Raw genomic sequence first — 10,862 nt, forward strand, 5'->3', positions numbered from 1 at the left:
GTGCTGCCCTCGCCGCCGCCGCCGCCGGGCGCGGGACCTCGCCCCGCTGCGTGGCGTCGCTGCGCAGCGGCCGCCTCCTCCAGGCCGTCGGTGAAAGGGCCGACGAGGGTCCGCCGCAGGCCTGAGGCGAAGAGGCGCGCAGCACCCGTGACTGTCCCCGCGCGTCCGCCCCGAACGCCCGTCCTCCTCCTCAGCGGTCCCACCGCCTGTCTCCCCTTCCTCTTGCTGCTGCCATGTTGATGAAAGACTCTCTTGTTGCTCCTGATATTCTTTGCGAGTCTCAGCTCATAATCAGCCTCAGCCTTGCGAAGGATCCTCTGCAGGGTGGCTGGTGGCCACGGGGCAGGGTGGCCAGCTTCCTTGTGGAAGGAGCCCAGGCTGGCCTTTTCCCAGGGCCCCCGGAACGCACAGCCAGCACTGGCGGCGTGTCCGCTTAGTGCCAGCTCCAGCAGGGCGAACTGGGCCCCAGTGCTGCCCCCCACCCTGTCCCCCATGACACAAGTGGGGGGCATCCTTGAAAAGGGGCAGCTCCCCTTCCTGAGAGCGGCTGCCCTCTTGCAGCCTGACAGCTCCCCACTCTGGAGAAGCTGTGCTCTCACAGAAGGTGCGCTGTGGCGGCACATGAGCCCCCACAAGGTGCAGTGGCAAAGCAGCAGGGAAGGGAAGGGAAGGTCAACTTGTCCAGGAACCAAAGTGTGAAGCAACTGTGTGACGTGAACTCCAGAACACAAACACTTGCAATGCACACTTTTCCGCTGCAGCACCCATTTCACAGCATGGCAGGCCAGCGAGGCTCATGGGCATGTGACCTGGCCACTGTGCGGAGTCCGCCGCAGACGTTCCTCCCCCCACCCCCACATTGTACAAAATGACGACTCACACATCTGTCTTCCCAAAGCACCACGAACCCCCATTTCCCAGAAGACGCACTGGGGATGCTTGGAGACTCCCACGAGTGCGTTTAAACAGCACAGGCGAAGCACCCACCTCGGCCGGCTCAGAGGACACAACGAGCTCCCAGGCAAACCAGGAACGGCACGACCCGCGCGGTAGTCGCCGCCTCCTGGGACGCAGGGCCAGGGAGAGGCACCGATGGCGAGCGGAGGGCGGGAGCGCAGAACACTGCCCAGCGCAGGGAATGGCCATTGTTGCCCCGAGCGCCTCAGAGGTTCTAGAAGGCGGCGTGCGGGCGGCAGTTGGAGGACAAGTCCTCTGGGGCAGCGGCTCACGCAGAGTCCCCAGGATGGCGTACCCCAACCGAGGGCTGCTGAAGGCAGCCATGGGGCACTACTTGACGGAGAGTGCCCGCACCGCGCTGGAGGCTTTGGAGCCAGACGAGGACGTGATCGAAGTGAGCCGGGGGGGCAGCAGAGTGGGGGCTCCAGGCATGGCCGGCACGCCTGTTTTTTGGCCCCTTGGGAGCACTCGATGCTCAGATGTTGTCCACGATGGGTTTGCCCAGTCCCTCCCCTGAGGGTTCATTTCCAGGGCTCCCGTTCACCTCCGTTCAGCGCCAGCCCGCCACAGATGCCTGCCAACAGATGGATGGGAGCTGGTACTCCTTGTGCCATCATCCTGCCAGGCACATGGATTTGTGTTGTCTGCAGGCAGATAGTCACTCCTAAACACACGACAGTCCCCTGCAGCGTACAGGAGGCTGTCAACAGCATGGATTGTGGGGCAGCTTGCCCCAACATGCGAGCCAAGGCAGCAAAGGAGGCCTTTTGGGGACTGGGCTGGAATGGCAGGCGGAAGGCAGCGGGCAAGCCCGGCAGGTTTCCCGGCAGTGTCTAGCATGCCCAGTGTAGACCAAGAGCATGCAGGAGGGCTCTCTTTGGTGCTGGGGTCGGTGGTAACGAGGTCGGCGGGAGAAGGGTGCAGGCCACGGAGCTCATGGCTGCAGGAGTCCAGGGCCAGGAGTGGGGCCTGGGGCAGCCAAAGGCAAGAGATCTGTCCTGATAGGAATGCCACGGCGAGGATGCAGAAGGGGCTCTCACCACGTACAGGTCTGGGGATTGTCCCGCTGGACTGCTGCAGTCAGCGTGCTCCTTTGGAGGGGGGCCCGCACTGCAGCCCACCTGGCTTTCTGCTGCCTGCACTAGGTCCCCTGCCCTCGGTTATCCGCCAGAGATGAATTTGGCTCTGTCTCCCGCATGTGGGGACATCCAAGAACAGCCCAGGGTGCTCCTTACTGCTGGCCGCAGCCTCTGCTGGGGCTGGCGCTTGCCTTTTCCTCTGAGGAATCCTCCGGGTGAGCACGATCGGAGGGCGCTCTCTGGGCACTTTAGGCTTCCCTTCCTGGAAGTCACAGCCAGCACGGCCAGGGATCAGAAATGCTGGGAGCTGGCATACAGAACACCCAGAGGTCTCCCGCCCACCTTCCCTTGGCCTCAGCGGTTCAGGGCTTTGACTCCAGGCACGGGAATGAGAATTCTTAGATGGGGGCCTCCTGCCAGGACCGCTCCCCCCCAATGGACATCTGCCCTTGGAAGAGGATGTCAGCAGGTAGAGGTGGGTGGGGCGAGGTGGGGCTCTCAGAACCAGCATTTGGAGTTGGGCCCGCAAGTGCACAGTCCATTGCCGGGGTGGGGGTGTCTTTTCCAAACTGGTGCAAGATCGGTCTTGCCTGTTCAACTTCTGCCAGCTCCATTCAGTGCAAGCAGCAGCTTCTGCACCACTTCCCAAGATAGCTCCACCCAGGAGGGTGCATTTGCGGGGCACAGAACTGGAAAATACAGGCCTTCCCATTTATTTATTTATTTATTTATTTATTTATTTATTAATTAAAACATGACACCTCCAAGTTTACTTCCCCATTCATGGGGGGTTTCTGTCTTCTAGATGGGCCCCAGGAAACAGATGCCGACCGTGGGACCTAACCAGCTGCTGGAGATGCCACTCTTTGCCAAGCTCCCTTTCCTACCCGGCTCCAACACAATGTTCTACACAACAAATTTGGGCGAAAAGGTGAACATGGAGAGAGTCAACTCCCCCCAAATGTGTCTTTCCTGTGACACCATTCTGGTGTTCAACCAACACGTTAGAACAAAGCATGGTGGGAAACACAGGGCCTTCAGGATGTGGTTTGACTACAGGTCCCATCTTCTTTGACTATTGTGCACATTGGCTGAGGCTGATGGAGAATACAGCATGACAGTGTTGTACTGAACTAGCGACATGTTCAATAGTTTTTGAACAAAGCCATTGAAAAGTAGAAATGGAGAGGCTTGCTAGACCCTGAGCTGAACATTTGGCGTGTCTTGCTCTCAATTCCCTCTTCCTGGGGAAATTTCTTTTACTAAAAATCAGCACGGCTGCCCACCTCTGTGTGCCTCTCGGTCGATCTAGGCCACCTTTCAAGGTGAAAAGTGTGCTATGAGAAGATATTTCCCAGCCAGTACACTCCCGCAAAGAGGCACTAGGATAAATCCTCTGCGATCACCTGTGGACCAGGAGCTGCAGGCCTCCGAAAGAGGACGCAGGCTGGCCAAAGGGATGCAGACGTGCTCCCAAGAGCTATGTGGCGGTTTGTGTTTTTCAGCTGTACCAGCCGACGGCCACTTTTGACCTGAATGACCCTTACTGCAAAGTCATGGCCCCCAGGTACAACAGCCTCCACGACCCTCACCTGCGTGCCTACCACAAGCGCAAAGACAACCTGCGGAGGCTGAAACGGGCCGGCCACATCACAGACAGAAACAAGGTAGGTCGGGGTGGGTTCTTCCCAGGCATTTCTCTCTTTCCACCCCAGCTGCCCAAAACAATCAGAGCAGCAGCTGGTAAGAAAGAGGAGGAAAAGCACGTCAGGGGGAAGCTGCAAAGTGGCCGCCTCCAGCTCTGCTCTGCTCTGCTCTGCTCTGCTCTGCTCTGACTCTACCACAAATCCAAAGATGCTTCATAGGCAAGAGGGTTGGCCTTTCTGGGATAATTCAGTACCCAATCTGGCCCCTTCACATGAGTCCCAGCACTGCAGTGCCTGGGGACCACTAGCTCGTGTCCAAGGGCCAATGCAGACCAAAGGCCGTGGAGAGAACCTGCACACCGCTTTGGACACTTTCCAGACAGAAGCACGGAAGGAGGCATCCATAGCGCCCACTGCATCCAGCTTCTCTCCTGTCGCCGTGCCCTCCAGCTCTCTCATTTTGCCTGGAGGTTTCCAGCATTTGCAGAGAAATGCTGAAGCCCAGCACCCCCCTCCTTCTGCAGGCACTTTGTGGCCACTGCAACCTCCCACCCATGCACAGGCACTCTCACGCTCGCTTCCCTTCGTCCACCAGGGACGCCTTGATCCGAGCCGGGCGCTTCCCGGCTGCCAGCACGGCACGAAGCCTCTCAGCCCGACCACACCGCAGCCCTCGTTTTTTCCACCTAGGTTGTGTGCACGCTGAAGGAGTTCAATGAATATAGGCACTACCTGACTTCACTCAAGCTGGACTTTGAAAAACACTACATCCGAGAGCAAGTACGTGTGAGAACCGGCAGCATTTCCCCCCGCTAACCTTGTGCATTGGCCTGAGGCTGAATCCCTCCAGCTGGTGCCTCCTGGGTGCCCTGGACCACCAGTCGGACGGCACAGTGGGAAGGGGCTGTTAGCCCCAGCAGGTCCCAAAGCGCACCGCAGCACTGGGCTCACCAGCCGCAGCCCGCAGCCCGCAAGACAGTCCCCGGGGACAGCAGCCTCCGGAGCAAAGTCCTCATGGCTGCTTCCCCTCGGATCGTTCCAGAAAATGTTGGAAAAGCAAGTCACCAAGCTCCAAGACACGGCACACATTCCAGAGGGTGCCGACACTTCCAGATATCGGGAGTGGCTCCTGAAGGAGGAGAGGCCGACAAAGCAGGAGCAGGAGCATGTGATGAGGAGCAGGTACTGGGCTGGGGCGGCTGGCACAGGCGCCTGCTGCGCACGCGGCCTCAAGGGGGCGCTGGCTTCAGCCTGCGAGCAGAGCTGTCCCTGCCTTCCCTGCCGGGTGCCCTCCTGCTCCTTCTGTGCGAAGGGAGGAAGCAAGCTAAGGAATGTTCCTTCATGCTGCCCCAAACCTCCTGTGCTGTGTCGCAACAGCGGGTGCCCGTTGCGGGTGGCGAAGCTGGGCCTGCGCCAGCCCAAGGCCAGCCCGAGCGGCACAGGAGGGGCCAGTCTGCAGCCTGCCTTGCCACGCTTGCCCTGGCAACGCTCATGGAGGGCAGCCCCCCACCATGGGGCAGCCCCCGGAGCCCCAAGGAAGAGCAGAGCCATCCTGCTGAGACCAGCCAAGCCATTCCAAGCCGTTCTCTTCATGGTCTGTCCCCCCCCCGCCCCCCTGCCCAACGACATCGACTCCACAGGTATTTAGAGCTGATCAACCAGGAACTGGCCAAGCTGGAACAGCTCGCCGAAGAGAACCGGCGCCTCGCTCTGGCTCAGGACGACAAGAAGCAGCAGGGCGTGGAGAAGAAGAAGCAGCTGCTCCTGCGGAGGAAAATGGAGGAGGTACAGCTGGCAATGGGCCTGGGCACTCGGCGCCCCGCTTCTGCAGCGGGCTGCCCTTCTGGCTGCGGGAGCCCTGCACCGGGGCTGCAGGGAGCGGGCCTTGCAAGGCGTGCCCTCTCCGTGCCTCCCCCGAGCGGCATGCAGGAGCCCCGGCCCGGCCCTGTCCTGCCCCCATTTTCACATGGGGCCGTGGGGAGGGCTTGTGGGGACAGTGGTGTGGGTGCGTCCCACGGCCACCCGTTCTTGCCTGCGGAAAGGGTTCCTGGAGAGCCACGGGGGTGGCCCCGGTGGGTGGCCCAGCATGCCGACCTTCTCTTCCTGGGGGCCTCCCACTGTTGCACATCCTGGGGGCTCCAGGGGCCTCAGCCCAGGGGCGCCAAGCACCTTCCAGCCTAAGGCACAGGGCCTCTTCGGAGAAGCCCCGAGAAGGCCTATTCCCGGGGGGGCGGAGCCAGAGACAAACGGGGTGGGGCAAATAGAAATGGGGGCAAGGTCAGAAGACCAGCCTATCGCAGCGCAAACTCCCACTGCCGGCAACTCCGTCCTGCGGCTTTTGAGAACGCAGGAGCAGACGAAGGCCGGGGACCCCCCGCCCAGAGGGCTGGGGATGCGGCCTGCGCTTGGCATCCCTGCCTTCGGATGCTGGCAGGGTCTTCCAGAGCTTCTGTGATGAACTGCCAGCGGGGCGGTGTCTCCACCTGGGGATTCAGGGTGAACATTTTAGGAGCTTTCTGGGTGCTGAACCAGGTGAGCCTCTGCCCTGGTTCAGCACCACGGATAGTGCCTGTAACCAGCAGGCCGCGTCCCTTCAGAATCGTGCAGCTGGAAGGGCCCAGCCCCCGCCGAGTGCAGGCCTCCCAGTTCAGCCACCCGTCTGCGCAGACTATCCTCCCGCCCCGGAGCGCCTCCAGAGGGTTGCGCGGGCAGGCTGCCACCCAGGGTGGGGACAGCACCTGTCTCAGGCTGGAGCCGCTGCTCACTGCTGGAGGCAGCGTTGGCTGGTTGAGGTTGCACCGAGAGCCCGAGAGGCCTGAGAGGTTCCCGCTGCCGCTTGGATCGCTGTGCTGCTGGGCTTCCTGGGAGAACAGAGCTGGCCCACTGCCTGCACTCTGCTCATGCCAGAGCGAAGCCCAGTCACTCTGCTGACATAGAAACAGGATCAGAGCGAGTCAGAAGGGGCCTCCTGGGCCATCTAGTCTGACCCCCGGCTCCAGCTGGCTCCACTCATGAGATGCCCGCCATGTGCATGTTTAGCTTATCTTTGAACACCCTCACTGATGGGGCCTCAACCACCTCCCAAGGAAGCCCATTCCACACCCTCGGGGTCCCGACTGCCAGTATTTCCTGGCATCCAAATTGAACCTTGGTTCCCTGAGCTTCGCTGCATTGGAATGTATCCTGCCCTCCTCCACAGGGGAGAACAGGTCTCTGCCCACCTTCATGTGACACCCCCTCACATACCTGTATGCCGCCAACAGATCCCCTCTGAGTCTCCTCTTCTCCAGGCTGAAGAGACCCAGCTCCCTCAGTCTCGCCCCATACGGCGTCCCCTGCAAACCGGCCACCAACCTTGTGGCCCTTTGCTGCACTGGCTTCAACCTGGCTATATCCTTCCTGTAATGAGGGGCCCAAAACTGAGCACAAGACTCCAGTTGTGGGCGCACCAGAGTCGTATGGAGTGGTGGTAATACCTCCCTCGATCTAGAAGCCACACTTCTGGCTATGCAGCCAAGGATGGCGCTCGCCCTCTTGACCACCGCATCGCACTGCTGGCTCATGTTCAGCCTGCAGCCAACCAGCACCCCGAGGTCCCTTTCGCAAGTGCTGCTCTCCAGCCGCTTGTCCCCTAACCTGCACTTGTGACACCCATTCCTGTGCCCCAAGTGCAAGGCCTTAGGGCATAGGAATCCGACGAGCCACTTGTTCCAGGAATGGAGGAAAAAGGAAATGATGCTCCTGGTGAAGATTGGGAATGAGGTGAAACGGGAAGGCAGAATTGAAGAACAGCGGCAGAAGAGCGAGGAGGAGAAGCTGAGGAGGGTGAGTAGCTCGGCAGGGCAGGGCAGCTGCCCAGAGCATTTGGCCGGCACGGCGACCGCAGCTCGCCCATGGCCCCCTTGCGCCTTTCGCGCAGCGGCACTTGGCGCCACCGAGGGCCACTCAGACCCCCTGCAGCGCCCGGGCTGAGCAAGGCACCCGTCCACTTCCCTGGGCCAGGCCAAGGCGGTTCATTTAGTCCCGAGCCACTGGCCGACCGGACCCGCCTCCCCACAGGCGATCCCAGGTAGCTCCTCTCCAAGCTCTCTGGGGCCAGCGCCGGGCAACATTCATGGCCCTCCTTTGGAACCTTTTAGGTTTGCCTCATCATCTCCGGGATTTCAAAGCACCTTTCAGGGATGTTACTGGTTCCATTTTGTTTTTCAGCCCTGGCAACGTGGGCTTCACTTTCCTATCGGATGAGTCCCTTCAGTTGTCTTGGCCTATTTATTAATTTTATAGGGCTGATCACGTTCACCGGAGTTTCATACATTTTGAGTTGCACCAGAACGAAACTGTGCCAGAAAGAATTTGGCAAGGGGCGGCATAGAAATGTTTTAATAAATAAAATAAATAATACAGTAACAGAGAGTGCCTGTTCCTGGGTGGATTAATTAGAAGAACTCCCAGGCTCTTGTTAGTGCAGGGCCCCTTTCCCTGGAGTGGGTTGGAGGAAAGGCTCCTCCGCATGGCCGTGGCTGCAAGCAAGCGCTGAGGTCCCACCTCTGGCCTCCTCCAGAAACAAGCCGTACTGGAAAGGAAGATGGCGTACCACCTGAAGAAGCTGGAGGAGAAGTTCTGCAGGGAAGGCCTCCCAGCCACTGACAAGCTCTTTCCCACAACGGTCCCTGACCAGGGGCCGCCGGCCGAGAAGCCAGGTGCGTGAGCTGCAGAGGCTGCAGCCATTCGCCCTTCCTCCTGCCCCACTGGACAGCAGCAGCCTCCCTCCTCAGCGTGGGGGGCTTGTGCCGGTTCTGGCTGAGGGGACCCCCCTCAGCAACCTCAACAAATTGCGGGCCTCGGCAGCTGCCTGCCCCGTCCCGGCAGACGCCCCCTCCTGCGCCTGGTGCACTCCGCTCCCTTCACTCCCCCTCTCAGCGACCCCCTTCTGTCCCTCCCTGGCAGAGGGCTGCGTCCAAACATCCACTTGCCTCTGAATGGGACTTGCGTCCGAGCAGGCAGGCCCTGGGTGGCCTCGGGATGGAGAGAAACGCCTCCCGTTCCCTGGCCTTGGCCCCCTCCCCTGGCCCCGCTTTCTCCTCCTTTGGCTGCAAGCTCTGCACAGACGTGCCGAGGGAGGCAACTCAAAGGATGGGTAGATCAGGGGAAGGGGGTAGAGCAACCCCTTACACAGAATGATTTCAAAAAGCGGGGAAAGGTCAGTGAAAGGAGGCGTGAGAGAGGTGTGTAATGAGGCAGGTGCGAGGCGGTGGAGAGAAGGGCCCTTTTCTCCTTCTCCCGTAATGCTAGAACTGCAAGGTCGCTAGAACCCCATGAAGAAAGTGAGTGGGAGGTTCAAGACGGAAAAAAGAAGGGGTCTCTTCCCACAGTGCACAGTTGAACTATGGACCCCGATTTGAACTGGGGCACACCACAGAGTTGAAGAATGTATCGCGTGCGACTGTTTTAGGGAGCGATCCCAGGCATGTTTAGACAAGGAGAAGTAGGACCGCTTTCTGCCTTCACGTGGCTAGACTGTGCCTGGGAAATGGTTTGCATCTTGTCTTCTTAAAGGAGCCACGGGAAAGGGAAGTGCGGAAACCCCAAGGGAGTCCACAGAGCTGGCGGGCAAGAAGTCCACGGGCCTCTTCAACAACAAAGGAGAAGGGCCCCAAAAAGGTAGAGGCGGACTTGCGGGGTAGGCCCAGGGGTCTGCGGGATCTGTGTGCGGAGACGAGGTCACTTTCCAGCACCGCCAGAGCAATCTGGGGGTGTGAATCGGGGGGCTGAAGAAGGCGTCCCTTGCCCAGACTGTCCACAGACTAAGCAGATGTTGTGCCACGAGGGTGTTCCCGGGAGAGGGGCGGGAGAGCTGCCGACTGGTCTGAAAAGGGCCTTCAGCCGGCTGGCCGGGCAGCGGGATTGCGCTGCTGTAGGGCCAAGGACCAAAGGAGAGCCCCTGTTCCTGTTTTAGAGCTCAGCTCAAGAGGAGGGGAATGCGTTTCCCACTGCAGGCTGCGTTCCCCTGGGGAGCAATATTTTGGGGGCTGTGCCGGTGGTGGGTGCAGCAGGATCAGCCCCACACCCTCTCGGCACCTGGGTCGGGCCAGGAGGAGCAGAGCTCTTCATGAGGGGCTCTGGTGGCTGTGAGTGGGTGGGGTTGGTGGGCTGGGACAGAAGCCGGGGGCTCTTGGCTGAAAGCAGGGCTGCAGGACATCCCGCGGGGGGTGGGATTCCGCCACAGCTGTGTTGGAGAGCTCGCCCGGACTGGGGACCCACCCGCGGGATCCCCACCTGCCTTTTTACCTCCCCTGCCCAATCACCACGGAGCCGATTACTACACTGGGTTCAACCACTTGTTCTGCGCATGGTCAGAGATGCACTCTGGGTGCTTGGTGCTTTTGGGTCAACAAAGAACATTTTGCAAGGAAAGCGGTCTGTGGCTTTTGAAGGCATGGAGGAGGAGCCCCGCTCTCGTGCTCTGCCCATCAGCCCAAGACTTCTTTTGCACGCAGAGGCAGTGCTGGAGGGCTCTGGCCCCTCGCTTCCCCGCTGCTGCTGCCGTGGGCCTGCGCAGGACGGGGCACCCCTCGTGCCCAGGGCCAGGATGGGAGCTTCCCAGACTTGCAGGGGTCAGTGAACAAGCCCAGATACCTTGACACTCCCTCAGTGCTCGGTCCCCTTGCAGCCCCAGGAGAGCCACGGAAACAGCCGCAGAGCAAGCTGCTTTCCCTTTCCTCTTTCCTCAGGTCCTCCTGCCTCAGACCTCTTCGCTCCTGCAGCAAGTGAGTCGCTTCCTCCGCGAGGGAGCGGCAGCAAAGCTTCCTGCCCCTCAGCCAAAGAGACAGCCTCCACGGCCAGCACCGCTGCAGGCAGCCACGGCCCTGCAGCGGAGCCCACCTCCGGCGGAACAGGAAGCGCCGATGGCGGAGTCACGGCCTCTGTGTCAGGAGGGAGCGCGAATCATGAGGCTGCTCCAGCAGGCTGCGGGAGCAGGACGAGCTGCTCCGGACCCGCCGGGTATGGGAGCAAGACGAGCTGCTCTGGACCCGCCGGGTGCGGGAGCAAGACGAGCTGCTCCGGACCCGCCGGGTGTGGGAGCAAGACGAGCTGCTGCGGATCTGCTGGGTGTGGGAGCAAGACGAGCTGCTGCGGATCTGCTGGGTGCGGGAGCAAGACGAGCTGCTGTGGATCCGCC

General features: G+C 60.7%; 1 protein-coding gene across 1 annotated transcript in view; it reads left to right on the forward strand.

Moving 5' to 3' along the window:
* The first annotated feature begins 1,243 nt into the window (after positions 1-1,243).
* FSIP2 (fibrous sheath interacting protein 2) overlaps positions 1,244-10,862 on the forward strand; it is a 35,674-nt gene continuing 26,055 nt past the window's right edge. The window contains exons 1-11 of the mRNA XM_044456088.1: positions 1,244-1,351; positions 2,842-2,967; positions 3,542-3,703; positions 4,373-4,462; positions 4,725-4,864; positions 5,323-5,467; positions 7,397-7,507; positions 8,244-8,382; positions 9,239-9,343; positions 10,414-10,449; positions 10,635-10,828. Of these exons, the coding sequence (XP_044312023.1) occupies positions 1,244-1,351; positions 2,842-2,967; positions 3,542-3,703; positions 4,373-4,462; positions 4,725-4,864; positions 5,323-5,467; positions 7,397-7,507; positions 8,244-8,382; positions 9,239-9,343; positions 10,414-10,449; positions 10,635-10,828 (1,356 nt within the window). The remainder of the gene's footprint in view (positions 1,352-2,841; positions 2,968-3,541; positions 3,704-4,372; positions 4,463-4,724; positions 4,865-5,322; positions 5,468-7,396; positions 7,508-8,243; positions 8,383-9,238; positions 9,344-10,413; positions 10,450-10,634; positions 10,829-10,862) is intronic.

Source organism: Varanus komodoensis, unplaced genomic scaffold (assembly GCF_004798865.1).
Source record: "Varanus komodoensis strain SLA01 unplaced genomic scaffold, ASM479886v1 scaffold81, whole genome shotgun sequence".
In the NCBI taxonomy this organism is placed as follows: Eukaryota; Metazoa; Chordata; class Lepidosauria; order Squamata; family Varanidae; genus Varanus; species Varanus komodoensis.